Genomic DNA, 19380 nt, shown 5'->3' with positions numbered 1-19380 from the left:
AGGAAAAAACCATTGTGAAGAGCCCAGTCAACCATAGAATTGTGAAATAATAAAGTGGTTATTAGACTATTAAATTTTGCTGTTGTGCAACAACAGATTTATTTATTTATTTATTTATTTACTTACTTATTTATCTGAGACAGAGTCTCACACTGTCACCCGGGCTGGAGTGCAGTGATGCAATCTCAGCTCACTGCCACCTCTGCCTCCCGGGTTCAAGCGATCCTCCTGCCTCAGCCTCCCAAGTAGCAAGGATTACAGGCGCCCACCACCATGCCCAGCTAATTTTTTGTATTTTTAGTAGAGATGGAGTTTCACTGTGTTGGCCAGGCTGGTCTCAAGCTCCTGACCTCGTGATCTGCCCACCTCGGCCTTCCAAAGTGCTGGGATTACAAGTGTGAACCACCACGCCCGGCCAGATTTTTTTAAAAATGCTATTGCATGCTTTCATATCAGTTGGCCCTATTGAACACTACCATTGGTGGATGACAGTTTGTTGTTCCTGTGGTCCACAAATATAGGCTTAAAACTTGCTTCTTAAATGTGTTATTTTAATTCTTCTGATAGCACACACATCATCTCAGACTGTACTGCTACCAACTTCTTTCATAACAACTGATGTGGATATATTTGCATGACCTTGTGAAATGAAACCACATTCTTTCATACTTAAAAAAAAAAAAAACTTGCTTGTTACGTAAGCACTCAGTTTCCCTACTCTAGAACCTCTCTGATCATACGCACTTCTCATACCCTCTCTGATCATAGGTGTATCTCATACTCTGTCTGATCATACGTGCTTCTCATACCCTCTCTGATCATACATGCTTCTCTACTCTCTCCGATTGCAGGCGCTTCTCATACCCTCTCTGACCATAGGTGTATCTCATACTCTGTTTGATCATATGCGCTTCTCATACCCTCTCTGATCATATACTTTTCATACCCTCTGATCTTCCTTGGAGAAATGGCTATTCAAATCATTTTCCCATTTTCAATGGGTTATTTGTCTTTGTTTTAGGGTTGTAAGATTTCTTTATCTATTTTGGATATAAATATTTTATCAGGTATATGATTTGCAATTATTTTCTTTCAATTTATGGGTTATCTTTTTACTTTCACGATGTTGTCTTTTGAAGCATAAAACTTTTTAATTTTGATGAAGTACAAATTGTCTATTTTTTTCTTTTGTCACTTGCGATTTTGGTGTCAGATCCAACAAATAATTGTCTAAACCAAGGTCAGGAATTCTTTGGCTTTTTCTAAAAATTTTATAGTTTTAGCTCTTACATTTAGGACTTTGATCCATTTGAGTTAATTTTTGTATATTCTGGGATATAGGGGTGCAATTTCATTTTTTGCATGTCCCAACACCAATTGTTGAAAAAATCTATTCTTTCACCCACTGAATTGTCTTGACAATCATTGAAAATCAATTGGCCTCAGATGTATGGTTTTATTTCTGGACTCTCAATTCTGTTCCATTGATCTATATATAGTATCCTATACCAATACTACACTATTTTAGTTGCTTCAGCTTTATAGTAAGTTTTGAAAATGTGAGTTCTCCAACTTTATTCTTTTGTTTTGGGTATTCTGGTCCCTTAAAATTCCATTTTAACCATAGTGATACATTGGTTGAACTAAGTATGGTTGATGAATTATTTTTGTCATCCGAATTCCATAGTTTACATTGGGGTTCACTCTTGAGGTTGTGCAGTCTATGGGTTTTGACAAATGTATAATGATATGTATTCACCATAGTAATACAGTATTGTATAGAATAGTGACACTGCCCTAAAAATCCTCTGTGCTCTGCCTATTTTTCCCACCCTCCCTCCTGGCAACCACTGACAGTTATATCCATAGTTTTGCCTTTTCCAAAATGTCATATAGTTAGAATCATACGGTATGTGGCCTTTTCAGAATGGCTTCTTTCACTCAGCAATTTGCTGCTAAGGTTCCTATATATATTTTCATGGCTTGATAGTTCACTTCTTTTTAGTGTTGAATAATATTCCATAGTCTGGATATACCATAGCTTATTTATCCATTCACTTACTAACAAACATTTTGATAATCTTGATTGCCTCCAACTTTTAGCAATTATGAATAAAGCTGCTATAAACATTTTTATACAGATTTTTGTGTGGATATAGTTTTCAATTCATTTAAATAAATTCTAAGGAACATGACTGCTGGACTGTATGTTAACAGTATGTTTAGTTTTGTAAGAAACTGCCAAACAATCTTCCAAAGTAGCTGAACCATTTTTCATTCTCATCAGCAATGAGTGAGAGTTCCTGTTGTGCCACACCCTCACTTGCATTTGGTGTTGTCAGTGTTCTGGATTTTGGTCATTCTAATGGGTGTGTAATAGTTGTTGTTTTAATTTGCAATTCCCTAATGACACATGATTTTGAACATTTCTTTATCTTTATTTGCCATCGGTATACTGGCTTTGGTGAGGTGTCTGTTCGGATCTTTTACATATTTTAAAATCATGTTGTTCATTTTCTATTGCTGGGTTTTAAGAATTCTTTGTATATTCTAGGTAATAATCCTTTATCAAATGTGTTTTTTGCAAATATTTTCTCCTAGTTTGTGGCTTGTCTTCTCTTTACAGTTGTCTTTTGCAAAGCAGAAATTTCAAATTTTAATGAAGTCCAGCTTATCAATTATTTCTTTCAGGGACCATGCTCTTAGGTGGTATCTAAAAAGTCATCATCATACCCACATTCGTCTTAGATTTTCTCCTATATTCTAGAAGCTTTATAGTTCCACATTTTCCATTTAGGTTTATGATCCACTTTGAGTTAATTTTTGAAAAGGCTCTGTGTCTACATTCATTTCTTGCTTGTGGATGTCCAGTTGTTCCACCACAACTTGTTGAAAAGACTACTTTTGCTCCATTGTATTGCCATTACTCGTCTGTCAAAGATCAGGCAGGGCACAGTGGCTCACACCTGTAATCCCAGCACTCTGGGAGGCTGAGATGGGTGGATCACCTGAGGTCAGGAGTTTGAGACCAGCCTGACCAACATGGTGAAACTCCATCTCTACTAAAAATACAAAAATTGGCTGGCTGTGGTGGTGTGCGACTGTAGTCCCAGCTACTCGGGAGACTGAGACAGGAGAATCACTTGAACCTGGGAGACGGAGGTTGCAGTGAGCCGAGATTATGCCACTGTACTCCAGTCTGGGCGACAGAGTGAGACTCCATCTCAAAAAAACAAACAAAAAAAATCAGTTGACTAAATTTATGTGGGTCTTTTCTATGCTTTCTATTCTGTTTTATTGATCTATTCATCTTTTCTTTCATCAGTATCATGTTCTCTGATTACTGTGGCATAAGTCTTAAAGTCAGGTAGTGTCAGTCTTCCAATTTTGTTCTTCTCCTTCAAAACTGAGTTGCGTCTTTTGCCTCTCCATATAAGCTTTAGAATCAGTTTGTCAATAGCCACAAAATAATTTGCTGGGATTTTTATTGCATTCAATCGGTAGATTAAGTTGGGAAAAACTGACATCTTAACAATTCTGAGTTTTCCCATCCATGAACATGGACTATCTCTCCAACAAAGTTTTGTAGTTTTCTTCACATAGATCTTGTATATATTTTATTAGATTTATAGCTATGTATTTCATTTTGGGGATGCTGATGTAAATGGTATTGTGTTTTTAAATTCATGTTCTACTTGTTTGTTACTGGTATAGGGGAAAGAGATTGACTTTTGTGCATTAACATTGTATCTTGCAAACTTACTATAATCACTTGTTAGTTCCAAGAGGGCTTTTTTGTCCATTCCTTCAGATTTTCTACATAGACAATCACATCATGTGCAAACAAAGATGGTTTTTCCCCCTCCCTTCCCAATTAGTATACCCTTCATTTTCTTTCTGGTCTAATTGCTTAGCTACAACTCTCAGTATGATGCTCAAAAGGAGTGGTAAGAAGGGGACATCCTTGCCTTGTTCTTGATCTTAGTGGGAAAATCCTCAAGTTTCTCACCAGCAAGTATGATGTTAGCTGTAGGATTTTTGTAGACATTCTTTATCAAGTTGGGAAGTTTTTCTCTATTCCTAGTTTATTGAGAGTTTTTATCATGAATCAGTGTTAGATTTTGTCACATGCTTTTTTCTCATCCATTGGTCTACAAACATACCTTTTCTTCTTTAGCCTGCTGATGTGATGGATTATATTAATTGTTTTTCCAATGTGGAATCAGCATTGTACGCCTAGAATAAATCCCACTTGGTTACGGTGTATAATTCTTTCTATATTTTGCTGGATTTGATTTGCTAACATTTTGTTGAGAATTTTTGCATCTATGGTCGTGAGAGATATTGGTCTGTAGTTTTCTCTTCTTGTAATGTATTTGTCTTGGTTTGGTATTAGTGTAATGCTGGCCTTAAAGAATGAGTGATGAAGTATTCCCTCAGGTTCTATTTTCTGAAAGAGACCATAGAGAATTGGTATAATTTCCTCCTTAAATGTTTGGCAGAATTCACCAGTGAACCTGTCAGAACCTGGTGCTTTCTCTTTCAGAAAGTTATTATTATTTTATTTACTTATTTGAGACCAAATCTCGCTCTTGTCGCCCAGGCTAGAGTGCAGTGGCATGATCTTGGCTCACTGAAACCTCCACCTCACAAGTTCAAGCAATTCTCCTGTCTCAGCCTCCCGAGTAGCTATGATTATAGGCGCCTACCACCACGCGCAGCTAATTTTTGTATTTTTAGTAGAGACAGGGTTTCACCATGTTAGCCAGATGGTCTCTAACTCCTGACCTCAGGTGATCGACCCGCCTCAGCCTCCCAAAGTGCTGGGATTACAAGCATTAGCCACTGCATCCGGCCTAGAAAATTATTAATTGCTGGTCTGATTTTTTAAATAGATACAGGCTATTCATTAGTAATTCATTAGAACAGCTGACATTAATAATTTTTGAGTCTTCTCTCTTTTCTTCTTAGTCTAGCTAGAGGCTAGTCAATTGTATTGCTCTTTTCAAATAACCAACTTTTGGTCTTCTTTCTCTATTGATTTCCTATTTTCAATTTTATTGATTTCTGCTCTAATTCTTATTATATCTTTTATTTTTTTTACTTTTAATTTAAATTTTTTTCTAGTTTCCTAAAGTGGAAGCTTAGATTATTTATTTTTAGAGCTTTCTTCTTTTCTAAAATATGCATTCGATGCTATAAGTTTCTATCTTTGCTAGGCATGGTGGCTCATGCCTGTAATCCCAGCATGTTAGGAGGCCAAGGTGGGAGCATAGCATGAAGCCAGCAGTCTGAGGCTGCAGTGAGGTATAATTATGCCACTGCATCCCCACTCCAGCCCGGGATTCAGAGTAAGACCACAACTCAAAAAAAAAAAAAAAAAAAAAACTAAGCAAAAACAAACAAAACAATCAGTGCTTTTACCGCATCCTACAAATTTTACCAAGTGTATTTTCACTTTATTTAGTTCAAACTATTTTAAATTTCTCTTGAGATTTCTTCTTTGATCCGTGTGTTATCTAGAAGTGTGTTGTTTAATCTCCAAGTATCTGGGGATTTTCCAGCAATTTTTCTGTTATTGATTTCTAGTTTAAGTGCCTAAGGCTTGAGATCAGACATTGTATGGTTTCATTTCCATTTGTTCTTCGTTCTTATTTTTGTCTTCTACCTTTTTTTACCTGACTTTTGTGGTTTTAATTGAGCATTTTATATTATTCCATTTTCTCTCCTTTCTTAGCATATCAATTTCACTTTTCTAAAACCTTTTTTTAGTAGTTGCCCTATATTTAGCAATATACATTTACCAAGTCCACTGTCAAATAACACTTTACCATTTCACAGGTAACATAAGTACCCTATAATAAATTATTTCTATTTCTTCCCTCCCATTCCTTAAATCATTATCATTAATTCCCTTATATATAAGCATATATTTATATATAAGCATATATTTATATATAAGCATATGTCATTGAATACATTGTTGCTATTCTTATTCAGAACAAACTGTTACCTGTTAAATCAATTAAGTATTAGAAAAAATATTTAATTATACCTTCATTTATTCTTTTCCCAATGCTCTTTCTTTCTTTATGGATATCTCAGTTTCTGACATATCATTTTCTTTCTCTCTTAAAAAAAAAAACAAAAAAAAACTTCTTTTAACATTTCTTGTTCAAGGCAGGTCTACTGGCAACAAATTCCCTCAATTTTTTTTTTTTTTTTTTTTTGGGTCTAAGAAAGTCTTTACTTCTTCACTTTTTTAAATCTTTGATTTTAATTTAAAAATTAGCTTAATGATAAGGATATGTTACACCATGTGTACATTTACATGAACACTGTATGTTTACCTTGGTTTTATATCAAAGTTTTTACTTAAATCTTTCCCAAGAGAAGAATCACCATCTGTTAGTGACATATTGCAATTAAACTATGAAATGATTCTGAAATTTTTTTTCTATTTTGAAGATACTTTTATTTTTAAGGAGGAATTAGTTTCTCTTCAGATGTTCATTTTTGACTCTGAAAATTTTAATTTTTTTTTTTTTTGGTCTAGACTGGTTTGAAACAGTGACATTATTTTGTGTACTAGAATGTCCTCTTGTTTAGACAGATTTATAGTACTAATTAGAAAGCTGCTAACACCCTTACTTCAACTCATCAAGATAATTTAGATTCTTAAAACATAAGGAGAGATAACTTGTTGGAAACATTTTTATAACTTTAGTTAAAAACAGTATAAAAAACATAAAACACTTTTTTTTTTTTTTTTTTTGAAACAGGGTTTCACTCTGTCGCCCAGGCTGGAGTGCAGTGGCGTGATCATAGCTCACTGCAGCCTTGAACTCATGCTCAAAGGATTCTCCTGCCTTAGCCTCCCAAGTAGCTGGCACTGCAGGCACATGCCACCATGCCTGGCTAATTTTTATTTTTTAATTTTTTTGTAGCAAAGGGGTCTTACTTTGTTGCCCAGGCTATTCTCAAATTCCTGGGCTCAAGTGAACCTCCCACCTCTGGCCTCCCAAAGTGCTGGGATTATGGGCTTGAGCTGCTACTCCTGGCCATGAAACACAATAAAAAAAATTTTAAGTCTACATGAAAAAATTGTACCTCCTTCACAGTACAGAATCAACTTCCTTATCATTCTTACACAAAAATATTTCTCAATTCCATTTACTGGTATTCAGGGATTTGAATCCTCATATAGTGCTTCTGCAAAAATGTGTGTGTGTGTTTTACATTAAAGCATAAATTAGTGGTATTGTTTGAGTAACCCCCAAATAATGTTTACATGAAATACTCTTTTATTTTTTCCAAGTCTTGATCTGATTACTGACCACTACATCCTTGTAGTATCAAAACACTTAGAACTAAAGCAGCTTTACTGTTGAGTCAGGAGGAAAATGCATGGCAAGAAGTAGTTTCAGTTTGAAAAAGGCAGGTCAAGATCCTTTCACCAAAGTTAGCCACTTTGTGTTTGGCATCTAATCAATGAGGAGTGGACTCCTTCACTGGTGAAGGATAATTTTACAGGATACAGAATTCTAGGTTTGTGGGTTTTAAAAAAATTCTCAACACTTTATTTTATTCCACTCTCTTCTTCATGGTTTCTGAGAATTCAATGTAATTCTTATCTTAGCTCCCCTATACGTAATGTCCCCCCTCCCTTCAGCTTCTTTCACGATTTTAAAAAAATATTTTATTTTTCAGAGTTTAAATATGATATGCCTAGGTGTGATTTCTTGAGCATTTATCTTGTTTGGAGTTCTCTGAGCTTCTAGGACGTGTGATTTGTTGTCAGACATGAACTTGGGGGAAATTAATCATGAGCATTCTTCATTTCTGTTAGTGTTTTTTATCTCTAGCATTTCTTTTTGAGTCTTTATTAGAATTTCTATCTCTCTGTTTATATTTTCCATGTGCTCTTGCATGTTGTCTACTTTTCCATTACCTCCAGTAGCACATTCGTCTTAGTTTTTTTGTTGTTGTTTTTTTGGTTTTTTTTTAGTAGAGATGGGGTTTCACCATGTTAGCCAGGATGGTCTCCATCTCCTGACCTCGTGATCTGCCCGTAAAGTCCTGGTCTCATAATTCCAACACTCCTGCTCTATATGATTCTAGTTCTCCTGCTTGTTCAGTCTCTTCAAACAGTGTTTTTTGCCTTTTAGTATGCCTTGTAATTTTTTGGTGAAATCTGGAATGGTGTGAACGTCCCCTCCAAAGCTCATGTTGAAACTTAATCACCAATGTGGCCATATTGAAAGGTGGGCCCTTTAAGAGGCAAACAGATCCTGTGTGCCCTACTTTCATGAATGGATTCATTCATTCACAGATCCACAGATTCATGGATTAATGGGTTAATGAAGTAGTGGCTCATGATGGGAGTGAAACTGGTGGCTTTATAAGGAGACCTTAGGTAGAACGTTAGCACACTCAGCCTCCTTACCATGTGATATCCTGTGCTGCCTCAGGACTCTTCAGAGAGTCTGCACCAGCAAGAAGGATCTCACCAGATGCACTCCCTTGACCTTGGACTTCTCAGCCTCCATAACTATAAGAAATGAGTTCCTTTTCTTTATAAATTACCCAGTTTTATGTATTCTGTCATAAACAATAGAAAACAACACCAGACAGGATGTACTAGATAAAAGGAGTGCTGGTAAGTAGGCTTTTAGTGGTGTGTGGTAAGGTACAGGATAGGGCAAGTGTTCTGCAGTCCTATGATTAGGCCTCAGCCTTTAGCGAGCCTGGGTGGATGGTGAATCTGTGTGGATGGTGAATGTCACCAGTACTGCCTTATTTTTATTTTTTGAGATGGAGTCTAGCCCTGTCACCAGGCTGGAGTGCACTGGCACAATCTCGGCTCATTGCAACCTTTGCCTCCTAGGTTCAAGCAATTCTCATGCCTCAGCCTCCTGAGCAGCTGGGATTATAGGCATGTGCCACCACACCAGGATAATTTTTTTTTTTTTTTTTTTTTTTTTTTTTTTTGAGACGGAGTCTTGCTCTGTTGCCAGGCTGGAGGGCAGTGGTGCGATCTCGGCTCACTGCAATCTCCCCCTCCCGGGTTCAAGCGATTCCCCTGCCTCAGCCTCCCGAGCAGCTGGGACTACAGGCATGTACCACCGCGCTGGGCTAATTTTTTGTATTTTAGTAGAAACGGGTTTTCACCATGTTAGCCAAGGTTTCACCATGTTGGCCAAGCTGGTCTTGAACTCCTGACCTCAAGTGATCCCCCCACCTCGACCTCCCCAAGTGCTGGGATTACAGGCGTGAGCCACTGAGCCTAGCCACCAATACTTCTTAATCTCCCACACTTAAGTGGAACAGGATGGTTTATGGAGGCTGGAGTTGTGTATTTCCCTTCTCCCAAGTAGTTTAGGCTCTGATAAAACCCCAGCAGACTAGGCTTTGGTAGAATACTTTCTCCTGAGGGCAGGTCTTGTTAAGAACTGATTGCTCTGGCATATTTTTAAATGCTTACCTTTTCAGCAGAGGAATCTTTCAGTAAAAATTTAAGTAATTAACCTAACTGTCAGAGGCATTTGAACCAGAGCGACTCCATTTTGAGTGAGGGCTAGGAAAATGAGGCTAAGACTTGCTGGGCTGCATTTTCAGAAGTTAGGCATCCCTCGCCTGTAGATGTTTACAATTAAGGGAACAAATTAATAATGTTTACTAAAACAGACCCAGACTTGGCATTCCTAATTTTGCTTTAAAGATATCTATTCTTGCAAAATAATCAAGAAAATTAATCCTTGATCAAAACTCTTGTAGCAGAGCACGTCTCCCCATATATACAAGCATTGTAACGAGGGTGGATGCGTCCCTCCTCTTACTTTCAGGAACGTCCTGCTCTGTCTATGGAGTAGCTGTCCTTTCACCACTTTATTTTCTTAATAAACTTGCTTTTATTCTGCACTGAGAACTCGCCCTGAATTCTTTCCTGCGCGCGATCCAAGAACCCTCTCTTGGGGTCTGGATCCGGACCCCTGTCTTGTAACATAACTGAAAATCCCAGTGCAAAGGCATAGCACCCTACTTAAGAATTTGCAAACATTCATCATTAATTATTTCAAACCATTGATTAACTTTCTCTAAGCCAGATTCCTACCTGATGTCGAAAAGAAAAGCAAAAGGTAGACTGTTTCAACACTTTCAGACGCTTGGGCAAAAAATGCACTTTCATGCTATAAATAACGCAGCACAAATACTATACGACAGGGCTTTATACTTGGGGGAAAGCTGCCAGGTCCAAACTATAAAGGAAAATTATTGGAGCTCATTTTTCCTGCCCACGTTAGCTAGCACATTTTGTTGAAACTGAAAAAATATATATATATATTTTGGTGAAACTGAAAAAAAAAAAAAGCAACAACAACCCTATCTTGAAATAAACTACTGTACCTCTTACGCCTCATCCCTTCTACCCCAGAATCCTGGAAGAAAAAAAGATATACCCGAGCTCGTCCAACCCCTCTTTGCGCGGACTGTGTAGGAGTATTTGGCCCATCCTGCCTCCTTTAATCCAACATTCTGCGTCTTTCCTTCAGCTTCCCGGCGCCCCCTTTGGCCACCACTGACATCTTAGTCATCGCGGTCCAAAATATACGCACGCCCCTTTGAGGGCTCGCCGAGCCCGTCTCTCCCGGACAAATCTCATCCAATCAGAGCCAGCCAGGAAGCCGAGGCCCCGCAAGGCCTTGCAACGCCCAACTTCCTGGGGTCAGCTTCTCTGATGTCACGTGATTCCACCCTCCGCCTTTTGCCCACCCTCGCAGAGGGCGGTGCGCTTGACCCGGCCCCGCGAGGCACCGCCTTTCAGTTAGCGCTCGCTGATTGGTCGCTGCTCGCGCGGTCTCCTGGGTGACGGGAACGCGGTAGCCTGCTTGGTGGAGACCGGGTGCGCCTGCGTACTTCATAGTTCGCGTAGCTGCTCGAGCCTGGAGATGAAGGTAAATAACTTACAAATCCCCGGGCCGGGGGCGGGAAAACGCGACTACTGACCCTCGCTCGCTTTTAAAGGAGGGTATCTGTCCCTCTCCCTCCTTCCGAGTTCGTTGGAAATGAGAGAGAGAGGTGACCAGAGAGGGCGGGGGCGAAGTTGGACGGACGAGAGAGAAAGGAAAGAAAATATGAGAGGAGAGGGCGGAGAGAGAGGCCTCTCATTTTTGGGACTGCAGACGCTGTGGAAGCGGTGCAGAAAGTAGGAACCCCTCCCTGGCCGAAATGAGCGGACTGAATCTAAAGATACCCCAGCTTCGCACGCGGAAAGAACGGGTCGAGTAAACGCGTTTGGAGGGTCGCGGTGAAGTTGACTGGGTCGGATATCACGAGCTACCTCATTTCTTGGGGCTACACCTCTGGCAAGACGCGCAGCTGCCCAGCGTCTTAAAAAGAATGAAAAGCCTCCTAAAGAATAACCTCAAGTTGTATTACCTGTGACCAGTTCAATCACCTGCTAGCGAGTGTACATTATTGACAGGAAATCTGCACCCGAACACTCAGGTCTCACGCTCATGTGCCTCATCCTCTGCACGCACAGTTTCTAGGCTTGGGCTTCTTGCCCACCCCACTTTCTGATTTATCCGAGCAGTCTCCCCCTTGCTCTGCTCTGGCAAAGAAATGGAAGGCTCTTTTTTTTTTCTTTTGAGATAGAGTCTCGCTCTGTTGCCCAGGCTGGAGTGCAGTGGCTCAATCTATGCTCCCTGCAACCTCCACCTTCAGGGTTCAATCGATTCTCCTGCCTCAGCCTCCCGAGTAGCTGGGACTACAGGCGCGTGCCACAACGCCCAGCTAATTTTTTGTATTTTTAGTAGAGTTGCGGTTTCACCGTGTTAGCCAGGATGGTGTCACTCTCCTGACCTCGTGATCCGCCGACCTCGGGCTCCCAAAGTGCTGGGATTACAGGCGTGAGCCACCGCACCCGGCCGGAAGGCTCAATTTTAAAATTATTTTAGGTGTCCTCATGCTTCTTCGTGGCTATTAGTGTGGTAATTGGAATTGACGGACCAGTAATCATAACTCCCATTTTTATTTCTAAAGCTCTTTACAATTTATGAAATATTAGAAGTGAAGAGATATTATTCATGATTTACAGTTGAGAATTTTTTGCTGGAGGCAATTTAAGCGACTTACTTAAAGCCCTACAGCTAATAAGCGACAAACAAAATTTAAATCTTGGTTTTTTGGTTGTGAAACTAGCACTTTTTCCTCTGCACGGTATATGGGGCATCTATAGAGCTCCACTGAAGAAAAATAATATGAGATCACAGCTAGAGGCAAGTCAGCCATAGAAGGTAATGAAATTCCTGTTTAAGGACTTGTCACTTGCATGAAGGAGTTCCAGGGTGAAATGGTCACAAAATTGCAAAAGTAAGATGCTTTTAAGTATCCTTTCTTCATGAATTTCTTTATGCTCTACAAAACTTTTATGTCCCATAATCATAGCCCACTTCTACTTTCAATAGAGGTTAATTTCTTCTTTAAGATGTAAAATGAGGCCGGGTGCGGTGGCTCAAGCCTGTAATCCCAGCACTTTGGGAGGCCGAGACGGGCGGATCACAAGGTCAGGAGATCGAGACCAGCCTGGCTAAATACGGTGAAACCCCGTCTCTACTAAAAAATACAAAAAACTAGCCGGGTGAGGTGGCGGGCGCCTGTAGTCCCAGCTACTCGGGAGGCTGAGGCAGGAGAATGGCATAGACCCGGGAGGCGGAGCTTGCAGTGAGCTGAGATGCGGCCACTGCACTCCAGCCTGGGCGACAGAGCGAGACTCCGTCTCAAAAAAAAAAAAAAAAAAGATGTAAAATGCTCATTGGGACGGGGCGTGGTGGGTCACGCCTGTAATCCCAGCACTTTGGGACGCTGAGGCAGGTAGATCACTTGAGGTCAGGAGTTCTACATCAGCCTGGCCAACATGGTGAAACCCCGTCTCTACCAAAAATATTTAAAAAATTAGCCGGGCATGGTGGCATGTGCTTGTAATCCCAGCTATTCAGGAGGCTGAGGCAGGAGAATCGTTTGAACCCAGGAGGTGGAGGTTGCAGTGAGCCAAGATCGCCCCACTTGCACTCCAGAGCCTCAACAGAGCAAGACACCGTCTAAAATAAAAATAAAAATAAAAAACCTCATTGCTTTGTGTTTGGTTGGTTATTTATTTATTTTGAGATGGAGTCTCGCTCTGTCACCCAGGCTGGAGTACAGTGGCGCCATCTCTGCTCACTGCAACCTCTGCCTCCTGGTTTCAAGGGATTCTCGTGCCTCAGCCTCCCAAGTAGCTAGGATTACAGGCGCACGCCACCATGCCCAGCTAATTTTTTGTATTTTTAGTAGAGACGAAGTTTCGCCATGTTGGCCAGGCTGTGTTTAATTTTGAGGATTGTAAGAGTTTTGTGTTGCTGCACAGACTAAGTCCCCTGTAATAATATCTAAACTTCATATGCCTAGATATGGGCATCATTGTTTTAATCTATAATTTAACCTAATATTGAAATCCAAATTTTTTCACCCAAACTCATATTCCTAAATGTTCTAGATCAACACTGTCTAATATAAATGTAATGAGAGCCAATGTAATTTCATATTTTTATTGACCATTAAAAATTCTTTAAGAAAACAGGTAAAATTTATTTTAATAATGTATTTTATCTTACCCAGTATATCAAAAAATGTTATTTCAACATGTAATCAATATAAAAATTAACAATGAGATAGTTTATATTCTTGTTTCAGTCGTTGAAATCTGATATACGTTTTATATTTACAGCACGGCTAGGTGGGGATTACTTATATTCCAAGTCCTCAATAGCTACATGTGGTTTGTAGCCTCCATCTTGGACATCACGTTTCTAAATTGTTTCAAGGAAAAGAAAGACTTTTCAGTTGATAACACTATTCACCCAGTAGCCAAGTTAAACACTTAATGATGATGTAAATATACCAATGAAACTAATAGAAGAAAATAATGTTGAAAGGAGTAAAGACATTGTGTATTTTTATCATGTTTAAGATAGCAGTTTTTGTGTTTAATCACCAGGAATCCGTGCCACAGATAATTAACTGAATTCAGGCTTCAATTATTTTAATCTTTAACATCTACAAAACACTAAAATGACACATTTTTATAAAATTAACATTCAGAAGCATTAAAAAGCCAAAAAAATTTATAATAAAAGCTCTCCTATATCTTAAGATCTGTAATTTACCACGTAGTTGCATATGTTTGGTTGGTTGGTTGATTTTGGTTTGTTTGCTTTGTTGTTAACTTCTAGATAAGCTCTAAAATAATCCTCACCATCCTGAATCCTATTGTTTTCATGACCATGTTTTGATATCTTTTCTGATCAACACTGGATTGTATGTTTTGAAAATATTAAAAATTGTGTTTCATTTTTAGCGTATTTTCTCACTGCTAGAAAAGACTTGGCTTGGCGCACCAATACAGTTTGCCTGGCAAAAAACATCCGGAAACTACCTTGCAGTAACAGGGTAAGAAACCGATGAATGTTTTAAGCAGTGGTTGTATGCCCATGTAACCACACCATCTACTCAGTAAAAGTTTTTTTTGTTTTTTAGACGGAGTCTAGCTTTGTTGCCCAGGATGGACTGCAGCAGCACGATCTCAGCTTGCTGCAACCTCCACCTCCCAGGTTCAAGTGAACCTGGCCTCAGTAAAAATTTTTGTGTAACAATTGTATGGTAGGAAAAGGAATATATTTATCTCCGTTAACATCAAAGTTCATAGAACCTTTTCCCTGGTAAACACTTTTTATATACAAATTATGAAACTTTCAGGAGAAAACACTGAAATTACTTGGATGGCAGCTTTACATATATATAGATAAATAAAAGAAACATTTAGGCCGGGTGCAGTGGCTCATGCCTATAATCCCAACAATTTGGGAGGCCAAGGTAGGCGGATTACTTGAGACCAGGAGTTTGAGACCAGCCTGGCCAACACGGTGAAATGCCATCTCTACAAAAATACAAAAATTAGCCAGGTGTGGTGGCAGGCATCTGTAATCCCAGCTACTTGGGAGGCCGAGGCAGGAGAATTGCTTGAACCTGGAAGGTGGAGGTTGCAGTGAGCTGAGATCGCACAACTGCACTCCAGCCTGGGCAACAGAGGGAGACTCTGTCTCAAAAAAAAAAAAAAAAAGTATATCATACCTTTATATTCTGATTGCTTTCAGAGCTGATTATATTGTGAAAATCTTTGATCGCCATGGTCAAAAAAGAAGTGAAATTAACTTACCTGGGTAAGTACAGAAGTAGATTTTTAAAAACCTGTCAAGCTTTGTTACCTAAAACATTAAAAAAATACTGCCTTAAAATTATAATCAAATAGAATCTTTCGCTTCTTCTGTTTGCAAAGGGATTTGTTTTTTTAGCCATAAGTAGTTATGAAATATGTAGAGATATATGAATTAGAGTTTCTATATATAAACACCCATATACTCACAGAGAAGCCTTAAGACAGGATCATAAATCAGACCATGTGAAACAATTGAGTCCACACGAAAGAATTCTTTTAAATTATAAACAAGTCTTAGTGTATGTATAGGCAGATAAGATAAACCTGTGTCTACTTTAGTTTTCCATCTCTAATAAATTGTTGGAAAATACTTACTTTCCACATAACTTTGTAAAGGATAAAGGCTTTATCCATTTTCAGGAAATCATTCTACATTATATTAAGCATAATTGAAGCATTTTTAATGATTCAGTGTAATCACTACCTGTATTAGTTATTTTGCTGATGGTCTCAGTGGTTATTAAGATGTATAAAGGCTCTGTGTGGTGGCTCATGCCTGTAATCCCAGCACTTTGGGAGGCCGAGGCAGGTGGATCATGAGGTCAGGAAATCGAGACCATCCTGGCTAACACGGTGAAACCCCGCCTCTACTGAAAGTACAAAAAAGTAGCTGGGTGTGGTGGCGGGCGCCTGTAGTCCCGGCTACTTTGGAGGCTAAGGCAGGAGAATTGCTTGAACCCGGGAGGTGGAGGTTGCAGTGAGCCAAGATTGCACTACTGCACTTCAGCCTGGGTGACAGAATGAGACTCTGTCTCAAAAAAAAAAAAAAAAAAAAAAAAAAAAATATATATATATATATATATATATGTGTGTGTAGAGTCCCTCACCTAAACTGACTTATGGTGCTGTGCTTTTAAAATTCATGTTTCTTTCTGTAGTTTATTGACCATTTTTGAAAATCAGGTTTTATTTCTCTCGGTCTCTAACAGCCTTTCCTACCTCTTGCCCTGCCCCACCCACCTAATGCCATCATTTTGGCATTTTCCATTAACTCTCTTAATTGTAGCTTCTGGTTTCTATATTCCTGGAAGCAGGTCAAAGAAGCTGTAATTATATGTGAAATGAAAGAAGGCTCAGTAAAAGTTGTCTTTGAGTAAATTGCGTGAGCTTTATTGTGTGATCTCTGTGACATCTATTTCTGTTACATGATGACCTCATTTCTTCTGGATTGTTTTGCTATATTCATAATAGTGGAATTTGACTGACAGAGGATCCCCAGATAAGGAAAATGCTGTTAAATATATAATCTTTAATTAGCAGATGATTTTGTCAATAATTGGAATAATAGACCATTTCCTATTTATAACTATGTTGTTACCTTAATCAAATTACTCTCCTTATTTTCCATCAAGATATAAAATGAAAATAATGACCAGGCACAGGGGCTCACACCTGTAATCCCAGTACTTTAGGAGACTGAGGCAGAGGATCACTTAAGCTCTGGAATTTGAGGTTATCGTGAACTATAATCACTTGAGCCCAGGAGTGCGAGGTTATAGCCAAGTATAATCGCACCACTGCACTCCAGCCTGGGCAACAGAGCCAGACCTTGTCTCAAAAAAAAAAAAAAAAAGGGAAAATAATATTTCTTATTCACCACTTTAGAATCAATCTTTCCCTTTTTTACAATCCTATATCTACCCAATCACTCAATTTAGCTATAATTTTGCTTCTTTTCTTTTTTTGAAACAGGGTCTCACTGTATCTCCCAAGCTGGAGTGCAGTGGCACAAACATGGCTCACTGCAGCCTTGACCTCCTGGGCTCAAGTAATCCTCCCACTTCAGCCTCCTGAGTAGCTGAGTAGCATGTACATGCCACCATGCCCAGCCCCCCTTTTTTTTTCTTTTTTTTGGTAGAGATGGGATCTTGCCATGGTACTCAGGCTGCAGTTCAGTGGCGCGATCTTGGTCCACTGCAACCTCTGCCTCCTGGGTTCAAGCGATTCTCCTGCCTCAGCCTCCCAAGTAGCTGGGATTACAGGCATGCACCACCATGCCCAGCTAATTTTTGTATTTTTTAATAGAGATGGGGTTTCTCCATGTTGGTCAGGCTGGTCTCGAACTCCTGACCTCAGATGATCCGCCTGCCTCAGCCTCCCAAAGTGCTGGGATTACAAGCGTGAGCCACTGTGCCCAGCCACTTTGTTTCTTATGAATACCTTCTTTTCCTCTCTGTCAATCTAAAATGATCTTTTAAAAGTTGATCATACAAATTATGTCTCGATTCCAGATGTGATTCATTTGTAAAAGTGCTTGATGAGTTTGTTTTATCAAAAGGCAGGGTTCTTTATAGGATTTAAGAAAATCTGCTAACTTAAGTATGATTATATTTAATGTAGTATATGAAAATGGTATTAAAAGTAAAATTTTTAATTTTACCATCCCCTCAACCACAGCAAAAAATTGAAGTTAATATCACCCATGCAGTGAATAGTGAGTTGTATTTCTCACTTTAGAGAGTTTATTATCTGTTCAAAATAGATTGAATAATCTTGTTATAGACAAAAATCACAGTGATTTTACTTTAAAAAAATGTATAGTGATATTTTGCTCTCTTTTTAAAAAGTAACTGTGTTGCCATGGATTGGGATAAAGATGGAGATGTCCTAGCAGTGATTGCTGAGAAATCTAGCTGCATTTATCTTTGGGATGCCAACACAAATAAGACTAGCCAGTTAGATAATGGCATGAGGTAAGATAACTTTTTTATTTTTTAAAGCTTCACTTAGAAACATGAATATTTGTAGGTTTGGTGCTAACAATTCTTTTCTACTTTCATTTTAAGATTCCTCAATGAGTTATTTTCTTAGAAAATGATTATTTTATTATTGTTACCCAATTAGAATGAAATTGTTATAACTGTGAAATATAAAGAGCTTCTTAAAAAGTTGCTTTCAGTGGAACAGACTAAGAAGTGCAGAGATGAGACAAAATATATATGGGAAAATCCAGAGATGGGCTTGACCATAGGCATGGCTGGATCTAGGAGTTATAATGGTGCAATCAAGACTTTTTCTCCACCTCTCAGCTCCTCTTTTCTCTATATTGACTTCATTCTAAATCAGATTCTCATCCACGACTACTGGTAGCTACCAGTGTGTATCATTCTTCACAGCAAGCCATGCCAGAGAAAAGAGCATGTGCCTTGACATCACCAGAGCCCATTCAGTTCCTCAAAAGGTCTCTGAATGGAGTAGGCAGGGCCATGGATTGGTACTCCCACCAAGTGAAAGGAAGGGTGAAGGGCAGGGCAGTTCCCAAATGGAAAAACACCTTGGGCAGACAGAATAAATGACAGATATCTGCTAAAATAGAAACCAGTTTCCGATATGGACAAGAAAAACTTGTCAGCATTTCCAGCTAAAACTTTGCCATTTTGACCTTGGACAAGTTGCTTAACCCCTCTCCAAGCCTCAGTTTCTTCATCTCTATGACATGGGTATAGCATGTTTCATGGCTTCATGTACCCCTCAGGTGGGGAGGAAGAGATCATATACATGCTATTAGACCAGACTATAAGTTTTCAAGTTATTTACTAAGGAATAACTGAACCCAGAGGAAGCAAGGCAGTCATGTAGAGCAGCATCAGCTATAACCTAGGGAGTGCAGTGCCGTTGACCCTCCAGAGTGACTGTTGAGGCAAGTAGCTGCAGAAGATACTGTCTACCAATGTAAAGTCTTTCTGAGTCTAAGAACCTTCAGTTCTTGCTCTGTCCTCTTACACTCTGGGTTTACATCACTTTTCAGAAAGATTTTATATACACTCTCTGTGCTTCCATTCAAGGGAGTGTTTAATAAACTTCAAGTACTGGTTCTTGAGCCAAATTCAGCAACAGTAAGGCCATGTTCTCACTCAGAGAAAAGTGCATAATTAATCCCCTGGTGTTTCTAACTGGTCTATCTCTGCCTTCAGCTCTCTATCTTCCCAGAGTGTCTGTTTCTCCACTTCATCTTAGGATTGTTGTGATGTTTAAATGTATGTCATGGCAAGGCATAAAATTAAGACCCAAGTAAATGGTAGATGTTATCGTAATTGTCATTAAAATAAAATTAAGGTTGCTTT

At 39.0% G+C, this 19380-nt stretch overlaps 1 protein-coding gene and 1 long non-coding RNA gene across 11 annotated transcripts in view; one reads left to right on the top strand and one right to left on the bottom strand.

Moving 5' to 3' along the window:
* The window catches only part of LOC105487735 (uncharacterized), a 61951-nt gene extending 51353 nt beyond the window's left edge, over window positions 1-10598 (bottom strand). For 4 of the 5 annotated variants that reach the window (XR_011621353.1, XR_011621354.1, XR_011621356.1 and 1 more), the window contains exons 1-2: window positions 10461-10597; window positions 6056-6131 (exon numbers count right to left, since the gene is read on the bottom strand). This is a non-coding gene — a long non-coding RNA (uncharacterized lncRNA). Of the gene's footprint in view, window positions 1-6055; window positions 6132-10460 lie in introns of all 5 variants that reach the window. The other variant, XR_011621357.1, reaches the window with a different exon arrangement.
* A 217-nt stretch (window positions 10599-10815) lies between these two features.
* Window positions 10816-19380, top strand: part of LOC105487966 (WD repeat domain 19) — a 93725-nt gene continuing 85160 nt past the window's right edge. For all 6 annotated transcript variants that reach the window (XR_011621350.1, XM_071093721.1, XM_071093720.1 and 3 more), the window contains exons 1-4: window positions 10816-10955; window positions 14399-14490; window positions 15195-15260; window positions 17884-18009. Coding sequence is in view for 5 of the 6 variants with exons in the window: in XM_071093721.1 (XP_070949822.1) it covers window positions 10950-10955; window positions 14399-14490; window positions 15195-15260; window positions 17884-18009 (290 nt within the window). In the remaining variant the exon portion in view is untranslated. The remainder of the gene's footprint in view (window positions 10956-14398; window positions 14491-15194; window positions 15261-17883; window positions 18010-19380) is intronic.

Source organism: Macaca nemestrina, chromosome 3, assembly GCF_043159975.1.
Source record: "Macaca nemestrina isolate mMacNem1 chromosome 3, mMacNem.hap1, whole genome shotgun sequence".
In the NCBI taxonomy this organism is placed as follows: Eukaryota; Metazoa; Chordata; class Mammalia; order Primates; family Cercopithecidae; genus Macaca; species Macaca nemestrina.
Note: the sequence above shows the minus strand (reverse complement) of the source record. Positions and strands in the feature narration are given on the sequence as shown.